This window comes from Bidens hawaiensis, unplaced genomic scaffold (genome assembly GCF_021521415.1).
Source record: "Bidens hawaiensis isolate Kalapana, Puna unplaced genomic scaffold, B.hawaiensis_p1.1 tig00000512_1, whole genome shotgun sequence".
Lineage (NCBI taxonomy): Eukaryota > Viridiplantae > Streptophyta > Magnoliopsida > Asterales > Asteraceae > Bidens > Bidens hawaiensis.
Genome location: NW_027491033.1, coordinates 5,929,682 through 5,947,787, shown reverse-complemented (window position 1 = coordinate 5,947,787; position 18,106 = coordinate 5,929,682). Strand labels below are relative to the sequence as shown.

At 40.0% G+C, this 18,106-nt stretch overlaps 1 protein-coding gene and 1 pseudogene across 1 annotated transcript; both read left to right on the top strand.

The window, feature by feature from the left end:
• Positions 1-8,652: 8,652 nt before the first annotated feature.
• LOC143634976 (cyclin-dependent kinase C-2-like) lies at positions 8,653-15,409 on the top strand. Its single transcript, XM_077102912.1, has 11 exons — positions 8,653-8,877; positions 9,633-9,714; positions 9,794-9,914; positions 10,497-10,606; positions 10,691-10,763; positions 11,772-11,892; positions 11,990-12,107; positions 12,808-12,947; positions 13,571-13,628; positions 13,998-14,068; positions 14,808-15,409. The coding sequence occupies exons 1-11, from the start codon at positions 8,768-8,770 to the stop codon at positions 15,283-15,285; spliced, it is 1,482 nt and encodes a 493-aa protein (XP_076959027.1). The 5' UTR covers positions 8,653-8,767; the 3' UTR covers positions 15,286-15,409.
• A 491-nt stretch (positions 15,410-15,900) lies between these two features.
• On the top strand, positions 15,901-16,875 carry LOC143632008 (NDR1/HIN1-like protein 6 pseudogene; annotated as a pseudogene).
• Positions 16,876-18,106: the final 1,231 nt, after the last annotated feature.

Genomic DNA, 18,106 nt, shown 5'->3' with positions numbered 1-18,106 from the left:
ACGAGGCTTCAAACCAAGAGCGCCCAGGAAAGCTGGCACCGGTCTGGGAAGGACCGTACATTATCAAAGAAGTTTTGGGAAAGGGCGCATACCGGCTCGAAAGGCTCGATGGCACTCCCATCCCAAGAACATGGAACGGAGCTCAATTACGCAAATGTTACATGTAGATCAATTCCAAACTTGTAAATAAAAGGCCTAGAGCCACTTCTAATGGAAATGATTCTCCTTTATTACATTGTGTTGATAGCCTTACCTTTATACTTATGAACTTCCCACACTGATATGCCGGTATTCACCGCATAAATATGGGAAGAAGTAAGTCGTTGCGTGTGGAAGGCGGCAAAACCCGCATAAACACATAAAACGGTAAAAATTTTTAAGGAAAAGATAAGGAAAACCTTCACGCAGGTCAGTTATAGGTGAAGTTTGGTCATCCCACTAAATGAAAGTGACGGTCCTACCCGTACAATCATGATAGAGGAAACTAAACATTAACCTATTGACAACCGCGCGTCGAAAGGTTAACTTATTCAAAATACTTAGAAAATTTCTAAGGAAAAGATGAGGAAAACCTCCACGCAGGTCAGATATAGGTAAAGTTTAGCCATCCTACTAAGTGAAAGTGACGGTCTTACCCGCACAATCACGAAAGAGGAAGCAAAACTTTAACTTATTATTTCCTACGTTGAAAAGTCAACTTATCCAAGTACTTAAGAAATTGCTAAGTTAAACCAAAATATGCGTGAAATAAACAAGGCAAGGCATTAACAAATAATCTTTATTCCATCAAAATTCAAATATTATAAGAATTGCCGGGCATATACCCGCATACAAGAGTAAATCTGTGCAAAAATAAAAATCTACTCTAATGGTGGAAAGGGATCTAAAGGATCAAGCTTCAGGACCACTCCCACTTGGACCCGCACCATCAGTAGAGTGTGGCGGTTCAAGGAAAGCCTTGAGGATAGCTAGCCCATCATCAGCAGCAGTAATCTCGTTCACCTTCTCCACCACCGGATGCGGGAAGGCAGCATACTGATTCACTGCTTGGTCATAAGCAGCTTCAGTATCCACATCATAAAGAGGGAAGTTGGAAGGCGGGATGCCTTGTTCAACAAACCCTAGACCAAGCAGGAAGCCAGCCTTTTCCCCATCCTCATGAGAAGCGTTGAGGGCTGCGCTCATCGCATCGTCATATGATGTGTTCGTAAAGACCCGATGCATAACCTACAAAACAGAAGTATATCAAAAACTCTTCTAAGTGTAAGGAAAAGCGTAAAGAAATTGTGAAACTGCGCATACCTGCGACAACGCTTCTCGAAGAAGCCATTCATTGGTAACCAGAGCCTCCTGGAGGGCAGCTTGAGCTTCATTACGGGCGCGTTCGGCTTCGTTCTTTGTAAGGTTGGCAAGCAACACATCTTTGGCTGCAGCCTCTTCGACGCCCTTTAGCTTGCGCTCAGTGTGGTCAAGCACCCCCCTCTGGTCCAAGATCTCTTGGAGCTTCTTGGCATATTCCATGGCCAAGGCATCATGAGCCTGCTGGAGCCTCTCTAATTTGGTTTTAAGTTCCTCATTCTCGATGCGTAGAGGCTCAGCAACAGCTTCAGCCTTGGTGGCCCTCTCGGTTGCGTTCCGTGCAGTTTCCTTGGCCAACCGAAGCTGTTCGTTAACAGCTTGGGCAGCCTTGGAACGGGCCTCGAGCCGGGCCTGAACTTCAACCTCGAGGGCCTTGAAGGCCTTCTCCTTTTCCGCAGCAACGGCGGCAAGCTTCGCATTCTCCTCCCGGATAGCCCGCGCCTGAGCCACTTCAAGGCTACGCGCCGTCTTTAACTTGTCGTTTTCACGACAAAGTAGCTAGACGCGCGGCTGCATCTGGGCGAGGAGGATTCGGAGCTCATTGGACAGCCTACCCTCCTGGTAGCTGGCCATGGCTTCCCCTAGCGCACCGCTTGGGGCGGCGTGGCGCGCCCATTCGACGCACTACTCAGCAGTCCGGAGGGTCGTTCCCCGGCGGATATTCCACCGAGGAGCGTATACCTCGTTGGAATCACGGACTGCAATAAAACAAAAAACAGTTAAGAGAGAGAAATGATAAAAGGGAAATAGGCCAAAATAACCCTACGCACCTGTAGGGTCGACAACAGGCCGATAGCCACCAAACCCATCACCTGAACCTAAGGGATATCCATCCAAAAGGTCAGGGAGACGGGAAGGAGGCGAGGATTGGCTAGACGCCCCAACACCAAACATACCTGAAGGACCGGCCGTAGTCGCCGGCGCCGGAGGAGGCATGGTGGAGGCCGGCGCGGTGGAAACCAACGGAGGTGAACTCACCGGAGGTGAACTCACAACCGTGGCCGTGGCGGCGGAAGAACCCGCAAGAGAAACCACCGCCGACTCAGTGAAGGATTCTGTGAAAATGGCACTGACAGCCGGCGGGGGTGATGTTGCAGTTGGAACAGTTGGCTCAACGGGATGAGCAACTGAACCAATACTGCTAACAGACGTAGCCGCCTGGGTCATCGCCTCGGGTAGGTTGACCAAACCTACCTTCATGGGTCCAGAGCTGCTCCCTCCCGCTCCACTCTGGAATGCGGTAGCATCCACGCCTGCACGAAGACAAGATATATAAGTATAATGGCGGAAAGATATGCAGTTAAGATAAAGGAAGTTTATACTTACGAGTCCTCTTGAGCTTGAAGGTGCGAACAGGCGGGGACGAACCCGATGGAGCCGGCCTCTTCACGCCGGTCACCGTCGCTGTACTGGGCTGCCCGGAGGTGACAGCTGTCTCAACCTCCGGAACAGTGGTCTCACCACCACCAGGGTTCCCCGCCGCCTCTTCACTCTCGGTCTCCGACTCAGACCGGTTCCCCTGATCGGCAGTTGAGGCGACCTTCGCCTTGCCCTTCCCGCCAGCAGCCTTCTTCTTCGCGCAAGGAAAGGACCATCTGCGGATTCCTCATAAGAAGATGACAAGATTAGAGGAATTCCAGCAGAGGTTTGAGCATTGAGAGGGCGAGGGTTGAATAATCTTTTCCTGGTCGCGCGACGCTCAGTATCTCGTGGCCTGGCGGGTAGGCCTCCACAAACCGATCCGCCGTCTGTTCAAGGATGGGCAACTCGTTCTCGTCAAGAGCACGAGTACCCAGCCGAGCGGGACCACCAGCCTCCCGCGGATGCAGGAGCGATCGCAAGTCATTCCCCTCTGAAATAAAAAGAAACAGTTAGAAGAAACCTTAAATCAGCAAAGAAGACGGAGCATACCGTAAGGAATAAAGTTCAAACCGTATTCGAGGACGATGGGAATCTGTGGCGCCTCTGCCCCAGCATCCTTCCACACCCGGCTCATCCCGAGCATCACCATACCGGACTCCGCAAAGCGGTAAACCGGAGTCTGGATCCGGGAAATCTTGGAGAACCATTCCGCCTCCTGGTAGTTGGAGGCGTAAAGGCTGGGGAGTGCTCTCCCGTTCTTGAATGTCATCGCTATGGGGACGACACGGGCAGAGATGTAAAAGAACTCCCGCTTCCAAGACCGAAGACTGCGCTCGGTAGTGCAGATCTTCAAACCCTTGATCCGGGTAACCAGGGTGTACCAGCCTTGGATGCACCTCCAGGAGTAGAAGGTCATCAGGCGGTCGACATGGGGCTCCACGCCAAGAATGAGGCACACCCATTCAAAATGGCGGATCTTGGCGATCGCCATTGGGTGTACCTCCGTCAGGTGTACACCGTGTCTCTCCAAAACACGGTATACAAACTTCATCAATGGGAACCTGAGATTCCCATAGACGAAGAAGGCAGCATATACCCCTATTTTACCCTTGAGGGCATCATACACTGTCTGGTGAGGCTCAGGAAACTCAGGCTCGAACGGCTCGAGCATGAACTTCCTGACGATGTACTGATAAAGCTCGGTGGTAAGAGCGCACTGGCATTCGCCAGCAGTGCTCTTATCATCCTTATCAGACGTAGACGTCGGATTCTCGACGTACACGTCAGACTCCTCGGCGGTAGCTTCTGGATCGTGAGTAGAAGACATGTTTTGGAGGTAAAGAAGAACGATTTCAGGAGAATGCTCGACAGAAAGTTAGAATATTCGCCGAAAATCGTTTAGAAGAAGAAGAGAGAAGTGAAAGTGTGGATTAAGATGAACCCTCTCCTCCTTTATATACTCATCGCAATGAATGCGATGAATTTAATGCGGGGAAGAGAGAAAAATGAAGGTGCAATGAAACTATGACACGTGGAAAAAGCAAGCTGGCAACAGCTGTTGACAGGACGCGCGCCGTAAAATCCGCACCCACGCGCCCGAAAAATCGCGCCCACGCGCCTGAAAAAGCGTTTGGAATGACCATATACTGTCACGTCGGCATAACTTCCTGCACGTCCTGAAACTGTCAGAAGAAACCGTCGGACACTAACGTCCCTTCAACAGTTTGGACTATTCTTATCCATTCACCAACTCTTCGAATTTCAAAGAAATTCAAAAAGATTCAAAGATTCAAAAATAAGAGGGAATACACCCCCTTACCTTGGTATCCAAGAAACCGTAAGACAAGTGCGGGTACAGTGTCAAGGCGAAACCCTTCACATACCTAGCACCTGCAGGGAATTGAAGCCAAGAATACCTTGGAAGTAAAGAAACTATAAGACGAGTGCGGGTACAGTGTCAATGCGAAACCCTTCACATACTTAGCACTTGCAGGGAATTGAAACCAAGAAGGATCTTCTGGACCGTGCTTGCGGAAAGAGAAATAGCACCTCCGCATAGCGGGAACGTTGAGAACTACCTTGTTTGAAACTTCAAGGCGGAATTGGTGGTTTAACATAACTGATCACTATGTCCGAAACTACCAAAATCTCATGAAGAATCTATGCAAGTGAAACTCAACGCTCCCGATGTGCGAAGGGGTTAAACACCTACCCGCATCACAACCAAAGATCAGGCAGAAAAGTCGGGAATTTCTGCGAGTGACATTAGGAAAACCGCGGGAAGAATCCCCACGGAAAACCTTAAAACTAAAAACCATTTTCAAAACCCCTTGCTTAAGTCCAAAAGTTCACCTCACTTATTAACAATTCATGAGAAGAACATTGGACTGGGGGGACTTGAAGAGGTAGGTCCCAGCAGAGCCCAGTTGGACCCGCAAGACTCACCTTGAAGAGGGACGTCTGCGCAAGGACCAACTGGTCCCGCAGGACCCACCATGCTCAGAGATGAAGACCTTACGCGCAGTACGCCAGCTGTTCCCGCAGGAAAAGACTCCCAATGGTGAAGTACCCCGCCTGTTCCCGCAGCTGCGGATACAAGCCATCAGGGAAGGCTACCCGCACTAATAGCAAGGCTACACGCACAAGGCACTAACTCAATAATTCAGTGTCACCTGAAGGAATGAGCAAGGCGGGAATACTCCCGCCCAAATGAGCCAGTCCGTACGCTTCTGGAAAGTCTTTTGTACTATACCTGCCAAGGTATGGACAAAATAGATAAGATCTGACCAGAGCAGCCCATGAACCAATCACAGGGTGACAGCTCATCGACAACAGTACGAGGAGCACACTCTAGTACAAAATGTCACTATCAGCCGCTGCCTACTCACCAACCCTTGTCGTGGCACGTACATAGCTTGCAGTTGGTGGAAAAGGAACAGTACACAGCCGGCGGAAAAGGAATAGTACATAGCCGGCGGAAAAGGAACAGTACACAGCCGGCCTTGTCACTATCAGCCGCTGCCTACCCACCAACCAGCATGGCACGTGCGTCGCCCACAGTTGGTAGAAAAGGAATATTATACAGCTGGCTGTACCTGCTTGGAAACCTACCTTCGGCTATAAATACTCCAACACCTTGGAACGGTATCATCATCTTACCTTCACTGGCTATTTCTCTCAATATACACTTATATTCAGAGCAATCTAGTCTGATTCTCACGCCGGAGGGTGGTCACAAGGAGGAACCCCCCCTTCTCAGTGACGAGCTCACGGTGTCGGTTTTGCAGGTCATCTGAAGAACATCCATATTTGCCGGACCTAACCCTCGTGGGAAACATTACTTAGCCCCTAGATTATCCGTAATCTGCCCGGGGTCACCTAGTGTTTCTTCAAGGGTGGAGAGGTTGTATGGTGGTGGTTGTTCGGGTGCGGCGGCGGTGGTGGTAGGATGGATCATGGTGGTGATTATGATTATGATTAAGATGATGGAGGGAAGAAGAGCCATTGGTGTGATTGTTGGATACGGTTGGTTAGTTAGTTAATTGGCGCCTAAAAGCTATAACCAATTTTCAATTTTCTGTTATGACTTTACCACAGTACTAAAATGGACGTACGCTACTCTTTTATAGCATTTTTCAACTTATTTAAGAATAGATTAAATACTAATGGCTGTGATGTTCAAAGGATAGCAAGCTTTGTTAATTTAGTAAGAAAAAGGTAACATTGCTGATGCAAAATCCCGTCAGATGCTTCGGAAAGAATGAAATACGTATTTGTGTTTTGTTTGTGAGAGTGATAATATAGAGGTAGAAATAAGGTAGACATTCTAACTTTTCTTCTCTAGGTTGTCAATGTATTTAACTACTGCTACATCAGTTTCAGAATTCAAAATTACAAAATTAGAGTCTACCACAAAATCCATCTTGCCAGGCAATATGTTGGTTGGATATGGGTTTAAGATGGACTTGGTGGTGGACTCTAATTTTGTAATTTTGAATTCTGAAACTGATGTAGACGCTCGGGTCCATAAGTGTGTGTGTCTAATGGTTGATAAACTGTTGAAGTGTTATACTGATGTGCTTGTCAATCCACCAAATGTTTCATTAAGTTTGGTGGTTACACATATTTGACATCCACTGGTTTGACAGTTTTTTATGAGGTTTTGTAAGGAAGTTTATGTTAGCCTTAAATGCCTAGACAATATTATCTCTCACAGTCTTGTTCTTGACTTCTTCACTTTATTAACACATAAGTTTTGTATATAATCTAAAAGGAGAATATACTCATACTTGAAAATCACAGCAAAGTTCAAGAAGTAATTCTTAAATTTACTATTTCATCTCGATAACATCTGTTGTGAGGCTGTGTATAATGTATTGGACTACTGGCTATGATCATACTAGTAAACACTTGGACCATATCCTTCGACTCAATACGGGTATAAACTTCGACCATATCCCTTCACCCCCCAGTCCAACATTGCCTGCTAAGGCCGACATGGTGGTGGAGTATTGTTTTGAGGTTTTGAATTTTGAAACTGGTGTGGACATTTCGGGCCCGGATACACACGTGTCTAGTTCATTAAATGCAGAGTGACTGATAAGGCGTTGAAGTGATTGTGATACCGATGTGATTATCAAATCACTAAACGTTTCATCATGTTTAGTGGTTACACGTATTGGACGTCCGCTAGTTTGACATTTTGTCGCAAGGTTTTGTAAAGAATTTTATGTAAGTCCCGAATTTGGATCACTACAATTATGATATCAATAGAACGAGTATTGGTGCGGTATACCAACACTCGGTGATTCAAGAACACGAATAAGCACAAGGAACTACATTTACGCGTTAGTTCTTGTTCACTTCATTTACGCGCAAGTTTTGTGTGTAATCTCAAAAGGAGAAAATTCGAAAGTATATTCCTACTTGAAAATCATATAAAAGTTTTAAATTCACTATTTCATTGACACACACGGGTTGTGAGGCTAACGTTTTATGCTAGCAAGCACTACATTTTATTCACACGTTTTTATGTGGTTGATCTTAATCTTAATGAAATGAATGAGCATTTTACTAAGTTAATCCTAGGTTGCTTACGCACATAGTGTGCTTTTTTCATAAATATCGTAACACCTTGAATATTTCCAACCAATTTTAACTTTGGTAGTTGAGGGACCACTTGATCATTAAGCCAAAGTTGAAGTCCAAAATCAAATATGAAAATATGGATTTTCATATTAAACGAACTGTCAGTAAGATTAGACGGGCCATGTTAGGGTTTGTTTGATTATGGTCAAAATTGTCAAATACAGGATTTGATGGCTCGTCTAATGTAACCCTTAATCACAAAAATGTTAGATTTAATAGACTGTCTCATCTGCCTACTTTTTGAGACGACCATGTATAATGGCTAGCTTTGTCGTATAAATTTGATTAGACAGACTCTCTAATATGCCTACAATTTTTAGACAGTCCGTCTAACATGCTGACTAGCCCATAATGTGTAATTTTCTTGTTAACGCTTATCCAACCATGCTAGGCTATAATAAAAAGAGCATCCAAGCATGTCCATTTCCATCATAAACATTTGAAATCAATCCTCCTACATCAATACTAAGGGTGCTCAAAATCGGATATCCAGAGTTTTAGATATCCAAAACTCGATTATCTAGATAAAATTTCGAATAGTGGATTTCAATATTCGAACGTGTATCCGAAATTTTAGATAATCCATATAGATATTGTTGTTGTTATTATCATTGAGGGTAGTTTGGTCATTTTACAAGAACTTAACTGAAAACTTTAACGACGCTACCTTGTAAAGACCCTGTAGTTAAAAAAACCATGTAATACCTGTATGAAAATAGCACGGGCCAACCAAACAATTAACTTTAATTTGGGCTTATAACAACACTTCCGTTACTTTTAGTTGGTCGGCAAAGAAAGAAAGAAAGAAAGAAAGATCTTCAACAACCAAACAGCCTTCACCGTCACGACTTGTTTACTGAAAACAAACCCTAATAATAATATTATTATTATTTTCCCGATGGCAATAGCGGCACCGGGACAGCTGAACACCACCGAATCCCCAACCTGGGGCTCCCGAAGCGTTGACTGCTTCGAGAAATTGGAGCAGATTGGCGAAGGAACTTACGGGTAATTAAGTTGTTGTTAGCATTCCATTTCACTGACATTATCATCAATTGTTATTTGTCATCTTCAGTTTTATTAATTAATACTTCTGCTGACTGACTGACTGACTGACTACATGTTGTTGTTATGTGTTCCTTGTGTTTTTTTTTTACTTTAAACGTATTATTGTAGACTAGTTTCGGCTTAATTAGGTTTTGACATAAAGTTATTTTGTGTGTTATTTATCATCCATACATACACATAACTACATGATGATCTTCTGATTATTTTTTGTTTCGCTAAAGAGGAGAATAGCCTATTTGTCTTCCTTGACATTGGCTACAAATTAAGCCTGGCAAACTGGGCTCCGGTGACGGCTCAAAAAACCCGTTTCTCAAAAAAGTTTTCAGTTTTATTTGGGTCGAAAAGATTGTTAGCAAAATGAGTACAGGTCAAATGCTCCGTTTTAGAAAGGGTACAATTTGGTTCGGGTTGAATGATATGTTTCTGAAACATGTGCCCAAACTTGCTACAATTTTTTGTGGTGGTGGTTCCGGCTAATAGGTAAACGTAAAACTTGTAATCAGAAGGCTCTCTTAAGGATTAAGTGCTAGTGGGCTACATACTAATTCAACAGGCTAAAATTTAGAAACTTGATATTAACAGGCACTTTGGATGATAATCGTAGTTCAGGAAGCTAAGAAAGAAGAAAATAGAATAACTGATTGTCTAATTTATTAGTTTCTTTTATTTGAACTTACAATTTCTGTCGGTTGCAGTCAAGTGTACATGGCTAGGGAAATCCGAACAGGGGAAATTGTTGCTTTGAAGAAGATAAGGATGGACAATGAGAGAGAGGGGGTAACACACTTACACAATAATATTTCCTCCACACATCTTTTGCTAGGTATTAATAATTAAATCCACTTTATACATACAGTTCCCCATAACAGCCATACGCGAGATCAAAATTTTAAAGAAGCTGCATCACGAGAATGTAATAAAGCTTAAAGAGATTGTTACTTCTCAAGGCCCCGAGAAAGACGAGCCAGGGAGGCCAGGTAAGTGCTTTTAATGATACTTGGTAGGCCGTAGGCCTGTAAACAAACCGAACGTTTAGTGAACTGTTCACGGGAAGTTCAGTTATGTTCGTTTATCTAATAAACGAACGAACATGAACAAATTTTTGTTCATTTAAGACAAACGAATATTAGCACATGTTCGTTCGTTCATTTACGTGTGTGAATGTTCGTTTATGTTCTTTCTTTTATGCCCTTTTGTTTATGCACGTTCGTTTATATTCGTTTAAATATTAATTAAAATTTTTAAATATATAAATATTATGTGTGTGTGTATTGATATTTTTGTTTACGTTATGTTCATTTGTGCTTTCTTACGTTCGTGAACTGTTCGTTTTAGATTTTTGTCGAACGAACATGAACTACCAGGAACATGTTCATTTTATTAAAGAACGAACATGAAAAAAAGTATCCGTTTAATGATTTGTTTGTGCTCGGTTAACGTTAAATGAACGAACATGTACATGCTCCTGTGTGTGTTCGTTCTGTTTATTTACAGGCTCTTATATTCACTTATTCAGTTCTCAAATCTGTTTCAAGGATTGATTTAATTATTTTATTCAGATGGGAACAAATATAAGGGGGGAATTTATATGGTTTTTGAGTACATGGACCATGACCTAACGGGGCTTGCTGATCGCCCTGGGATGAGGTTTTCGGTTCCACAAATTAAGGTACCAATGGTTAATAATTAATTATTAAATTGGTGTTTATTATATTTTGAATACAATGATACTCACATTGTCCTGTTTCTTAAGTGTTATATGAGGCAGCTTTTGACCGGGCTTCATTACTGTCATGTAAATCAAGTACTTCATCGCGATATTAAAGGTATTGTCGTAGCAAGTTCTTTAATTTACAGGTCAATTCATAACCGAAACCGAAAAAACTAGCATACTGAACCGCAATAACTGACCCAAACTAATGACCATCAGTTCTGTTTTATTTTTCTTTTTAAATCAAAAGATACGGTTCGGTTATGCTTGGTTCCAAATCTGAACCGCGATTGAAAAACCCGACAAAACTGAACCGGAATAACAGACCCAAACTAATAACCGATGGTTTGGTTTTGTTTATAAAACAAATGTTTTTGAAACCAAAAAACCGAAACCTTGGTTTTGATTCGGTTTGAGTCCAAAACCAACCCATGCACATCCATACAGTTTTTTTTTTTTTTTAAATATTGACTTAATTTTTGTTATGTATTCTACTTTTGAGTTTAATTCTTTGTACAATGCCCTTTATTTTTTATTTAGTTTTAAGTTTTAGTTATGTGCTGACTGCTGAGAATACTTAAGGAGTTCATTTGGGAGTTTACTGAATGATTCCTGATTACTTTGGTCATTAGTATTTTTCTTAGGGAGAATTTCATATATATCCTTACAAACTTATGAAAGATCATATATATATCCAACTCAAACTTAGAGAACATCATATATGCCCTTACAAAAAAATCAAATGTCGTATTTACCCATTTCATTAAAACAATACCAAAAATGACTATTTTACTCTTGTTTTTCTAAAATTCTAAAGTTTCATTATCACTCACCTTTAACTACTAAATTTATATTTACCTATTGTTCAAAATATGATATTACCCATTTCATTTAAAACAAGTCAGTTTATATATACGTATTGTGTAAATATGAAAACATTAAGTTATAGGAAAACAAGAACAGGCAATATCATGAATTTTTTTTAGTGAAATGGGTAAATATGACATTTTATTAAGTTTTTAAGGGTATATATGATATTTCACGAGGTTGTAAGGTTATATATGAAATCCTCACTTCTTTATAACTTGAAAAGAATAAAATAAAAGCTTAATTGTGGTTGCAGGTTCCAATCTTCTAATAGACAATGAAGGAAACTTAAAGCTAGCAGATTTTGGGCTTGCACGTTCGTTTTCAAACGATCACAACGGGAATCTTACAAACCGTGTGATCACTTTATGGTACAGGTATCTACAAACCCGTGTGATTTAAATCTAGCCATGTTGCTGAAGAAAGATTAATATGATATTTCTTTTAATTCTTGATTCACTATAATCTGAATAGACCACCGGAGTTGCTGCTAGGGAGCACAAAATATGGGCCCGCGGTGGATATGTGGTCGGTTGGGTGTATTTTTGCTGAGCTGCTCCATGGGAAACCTATTTTTCCTGGCAAAGATGAGGCAAGTGATATTATCGTTGCGATTAATACATAACTGGCTAATAGTAAATGCTTAATGGGTAGTGACCTGCTTGTGATCCGCTCAATTCAAACCGAGCTTAAACGAGTCTCTGCCTAAAAAATAGGCTTGTTTTCCTAGCTCGAGCTTCATTTATAGAGCTTGAGCTGGCTTGTGAGCCTAAGCGAGCCTATTATTTATGTAGCTTTTATTTAATATGTTAAATATATGTTTTTATAATAATTATTATATATAAAATTATAATTAAAATAACCAACTAATATATATATATATATATATATATATATATATAATGTTATTTATTTGTTTTAAAAAAATATGGTATTGATAGCATTTTGTCTAAACGCATACAGGCACATACACGATATGCACGAATGCACTCTATGATACTTCAAAATAAAATTAAGAGAGATGAGATAAAATCAAATAAAGAGCAAGGAAAAAAAATAAATCATTTTTCAAAATTATCATTTTGTTGAAGCATTAGTCTCTTATACGGTTCTCGCAGTTCTCCACATAATAATTTATTCTGAAAGCCGCTATATGCTTGTGTGTGTGTGTTTGCAAAGGAATAACCAAGAAGATTATCATGGATATATGCTGGTTACACATATACGAACAATATATGCAGTTGATGGGTATAACACATGTAAATTAATGAAGCTTTATTTGATGTTTCTAGCCGGAGCAAATAAATAAAATCTTTGAACTTTGTGGAGCTCCTGATGAGAATAACTGGCCTGGTGTTACTAAGATTCCTTGGTACAACAACTTCAAGCCCACAAGACCTTTAAAGAGGCGCCTTAGAGAAGCCTTCAGACAGTATGTAAAACAATCTTTATATTTCTTGAATATTTTTGAAATTTACCCTATATGAATATAGAAGAAAATTTCACAAATGGTCTGTGTGGTTTGAGCAAATTGCAAGTTTGGTCCTTAGATCTTTAAAACTACAAACTTAGTTCAAACATTTGCGAGAGGGTTTCATGTTTAGTCCCCATAGTTAGTCCCAGTTAGTTATTAACGGAAAAGTGATGTCATGCTTTATTTGAGGGTAATTGTGTCTTTTCAAACTTGGAATCTTAATAAATACTTCTTCAAACTCCATAACTGCAAACGTCGGTTTCATCACCTTCGGTTTTCGATTTTGCACTGATTGGAAGCGATAAGTCGATGTTATGAGTTCTGAAATTTGAAGGAGTATTTTATTAGGGTTCCAAATTGGAAAAGAGTCAAAAGACACAATTACCCTTACATGAATGGCATCATTTTTCCGTTAAAACCTAACTGGGATCAACAGTAGAGACTAAACGTGCAACCCGCTCTCAAATGTTTAGACTAAAGTTGCAATCTATAAAATTTGGGGGGGGGGGCAAAGTTGCAATATGGTCAAACCACAGGGACCATTTGTGCAACTTTCTCTGAATATAATGAATGTATTGTAGCTTTGATCGCCATGCTTTGGAGTTACTTGAGAAAATGCTCACTCTTGATCCTTCTCAGGTAATTTTACGGTTTTGTTTGGTTCTGTCGTTGTGCACTTCTGTTGAGTTCGATATCAAATAAAGGAGTGTGTTGATGTGCGTTTTAAATGTGATTATGTGAGATTGAATTATCAGATTTAAAAAAATCAACGCTTGTAGAACATGAAAATTTTCCTGCATGTTTACACATTTTAAAGTTGATCAAGGTCAGTTGCCGCATACATAATCAACATTATATATAGGAAAACAGAAAGTGTGTTAGCTAGGAAAACAGAAAATGTAACTAACTCAAGGTGAATAAAGTAAACACACTAATACATTTAGTGAATTATGTGCCTAAAAATATCATGTTGACTGATGCGTTTCTTCTGGCTTGTTCGTTATGAAGAGAATATCAGCGAAGGATGCACTTGATGCGGAATATTTCTGGATTGACCCATTACCTTGTGATCCAAAGAGGTAGGACTGATCTTGTTATACTGCCGATGGCAAAATGGGTGGGCTTCTTAACGGGTCAAAATAGGGCTGAAAGCGAACCGAGCCATGGCGGGTTGGGCCTGGAAAACTGAGCCAAGTCGACTCAGCTTGTTTATTTAACGAGCTGAAACGTTAGGCTCAAGCCGGCCTATGGTTTGTTGAGCCGGCTCAATTATTTTTTAAACTTTTAATAATATTTGTAACATACACATAATGCAGAATTTATTAACTAAAAAAGTAATAATTTGTATAGACATATATATGTGTGTGCGTGCGTAAATTTAGGATTCAATTTAAATGCGCCAACGGGCCAGCTAAGAGCCAGCCATGAGCCGAGCCTGGCTTGGGCTTGACTCGGCTCTACACGTTTACAAACAAGCCGATTCTAAGCAAGACGTGAACTTTTTGAACAGCCCTTGTCAATAACCGGTTACCGGTGTGTAGAATATAGTAAAAAATGTAGTGTAGTTTCAATATTAATCTAATTTAATGAATAATATATTTTAGGAGGCTTGTGCATTGAAAATCCAAGTAGTTGACCTTTTTTTGTCATTGGACCCGTTAGAGACAAATATAGCCTGAAAATCCTGAATAGAACCTGTTTGTATGCGGGTCGCACCTGCCATCTGTATTATGTAGTTAAATATATACATTGCAAATTCATATTAAGGAACGTTCTATTTTTATACGTTTGCCTTTCTTTATATCTTCTTCTTTCTAGTTTACCTAAATACGAGGCGTCACATGAATTCCAAACAAAGAAAAAGCGACAGCAACAACGACAACACGATGAAGCCGCAAAGCGTCAGAAAATACAACACCAACAACAACATTCGCGAATCCCACCACCAATGCAACAGTCGGGTCAAACTCATGGTCAAATGAGGCCAGGACCACCAGTGCAGCTGGCTGCAGGTGGTGGCCCTAGCCACCACTATGGGAAGTCTCGTGGGCCTCCAGCAGGGTCAAGCAGATACCCCCAGCCGTCTGGCGGGTACAGTCACCACCCTAATCGGCCTCCTCCACAAGGTTATGGTCGGGGTGGTGGCAGCAACAGTGGTTATGTGGGTGGCCCACAGAATTATTCTCAAGGGGGAGGTGGCGGCGGTGGCTCATATGGTGGGGCCGGTGGTGGACGTGGCAATGTGATGGGAGGAAATCGTGGCCAGCAATATAGTAATAATAATTGGCAACAGTAGAGAGGTAGGAAAGGTTGTTGGGAGAGAATGAGTTTTTGTGAGACTCTTAATGTTATTATATAAATGTTATGTAAACATATATAGATACTTAAAAACAAGTGTATGAATTAAACAATGAAATTGCTTAAAGTTGATTTGGTAGTTGTGAGGTAATTTATTCGGTTTATTTTATTTTTATAATTGTTATCCAAGTTAAATGTTGAGTATATAACTTGGGTCATCTCGTACGGAGTATTTAGACAATTATATGTTTGTTGGTTGTTAAATAAAGTATAACTTCACTTTGGCAATTGTTTGTTCTTGTTTTGATTTGGCAAGTATTTTTTATTTTTATTTTTTTTTTCACATTTTGGATTCTTTAAAAAATTTATTTACAAATGAAATATGCAATTGTCCTCAAGTAAGCAATTAAGTGAAAAGCATATAGTAAGTTAGATGTTGATTTGGATTTGTTTTTCCCATTCTCTTGAAAATTTAATTTTTCTTAATGATCTCATTGTGTAATAATAATAATAATAATAATAATAGAGTTTTAGACAGATGGAACTAAACATATATTCAATATTCAATGTACAACATACAAAAGCCTAAGTCAATGTTGTGTAAGTTGTAGTTCTAGCTGACCTAACACTAACACTCATACTCCATTACAAATACACATTTCTAGTTGCCAAAACCATAGGGATTTCTCACCCAACCATTCTTTATCATATTCTCACTTGTACACAACCAATGGGAGACCACACAATAAACAAAATTCACCCTGTCGCCGTCGACGGGAACATGAACAAGAGCACCGTCGTACCACCACCTCGTGCATCATCAAGTACTCTCCGCCACCACTTAAGACCGTCATCACTGCCACTACCGCCACCACAAACGAAAACCAAGAGAGGTTTCTCATGGTGCAAATGCTTATGTTGGTCACTATGTACCCTCATCACATTGATCATTATCCTTGGAGCCATCATTGGCATACTATACCTTATATTCAAACCAAAAATACCTCATTACTCGGTTGATCGCTTAACCATAACACAACTATCTCTCAATATTGATTTATCACTCTACGCAAGATTTAACGTCCAGATAACCGCCATCAACCCAAACAAGAAAATCGGCATCCACTACCAAAAAGGAAGTCATATAAGTGTATGGTACAAAAAAACAAACCTATGTCAAGGCTCAATCCCTATCTTTTACCAAGGCCATCAAAACAAAACTGTGCTAAATGTCGCTTTAGCGGGGCAAAATCAATATGGTAGGACGTTACTGGCCGCGTTACAAGAACAACAACAAACGGGACGAATTCCGTTGGACTTAAAAGTGGATGTTCCCGTGAAGATTGAACTTGGAACATTAAAGTTGATGAAAGTAAGGATATTGGGAAATTGCATGTTGATAGTTGATAGTCTATCTACAAATAACAAAGTTAGCATCAAGGCAACCAGTTGCAAGTTTAGGCTGAAATTATAAGATAATTGGGATGTATGCATGGTTGTTTTATTGGGTTATTTTTGCATTATTGGCATCAATTTATATTAATTTATTTTGATTGTGTTCTTGTTTGATTTTTTGTAATTCATTTGATATATATAGTAGATAAATGTTATAACATAATATAGATAATTTTATACACCGTCCAATCAAAGAATACAAACTGAAGACCCCTGTGTTGATATAACAAGAAAATGGTCTTTTTCGAAATGACTTTCTTTCTTTATCGTTTATTGGTATGTTTCGTTTGATTTTTGTCCTTACACTAATGATCATCCATTTTTTCTGTTAAGTCTTTTCATGTGCCATGCACATGAGAGCATTTTTCAACTTATAAAAGTTAGTGTTTGAATATCTATCAACTTGATTACATATTCTTGGATTGAGTGATGCCGACTAGCTATCTAGTTGTAATTAGCGTTAGAATTTGACGCATAAAATCATACCGGCCATAGTTATAAAAAAAAAGATACAAATTTACATTTGTGATTAACTCTTTTATTGCTAAACTCAAAGAAATTACAATAAAGTGATAGGTAAGATTAATAAATTATCAACAACCTATCCCAACTTTTTAATAAAAAATTAACTTCTCTTTTCCACATACACAACCCAACCTAACTCAACTTTTTATTTTTATTCACAACCCAATTCAATCCAGTTATTTTAATACATAATACATACTATCTTATTTATGTTTTAATTTATTCTATAAAATTTATTAAAAAATAGATTTGTTTTTTTAAACATTATTATTTTAAATACTAAAAAAATTACGTTCATTAAACATATTTAATTAAAATGATAATTCAAGTTACAAGCATGACATTATTATATACATTAGACAGAATGACAAATGACATCATTTACGTTTGGACGTTTTTTCAATGGTCGTCCTTCAGCAAAAGAAATGACAGAAAACGTATTTCATGTTTCAAATTCCGTTCACGTTAGATTCTTTGACACTAACCCAGTTAAATTTTTTGGTTAAATATGGTCATATGCTTTGCACACTCATAGTGTGGTAAATTCATATATTTATTAATAATTAAAACTAAAAATTAAATTTAAATAATGCACATACTTATCTATTCTTTACACATGAGAACAAACGTCTCTCTCTCTCTTCTGCAATAATCCACCATCACAATCCACTCCATCTTCATCCAAAACCATAATTTAACACCGCCGCCATCACCAGCTAAACAACCATCTCCGGTCACCTGTTGCCGAACAGCGCCACCACGCATCACTGTAGCCGCCGCCACCACCTGGAAAACCAAATCCCAACAACCCTACATGGAACACCACCACTGATCTGTAA

What these genes read in the sequence shown, in the direction of transcription:
- LOC143634976 (XM_077102912.1), top strand. Translation starts at nt 8,768, where the DNA reads ATGGCAATAGCGGCACCGGGACAGCTGAACACCACCGAATCCCCAACC. An exon ending in TTTCGGTTCCACAAATTAAG is followed by an intron (nt 10,607 to 10,690) that starts GTACCAATGGTT and finishes CTGTTTCTTAAG; the next exon opens with TGTTATATGAGGCAGCTTTT. An exon ending in ACTTCATCGCGATATTAAAG is followed by an intron (nt 10,764 to 11,771) that starts GTATTGTCGTAG and finishes TTGTGGTTGCAG; the next exon opens with GTTCCAATCTTCTAATAGAC.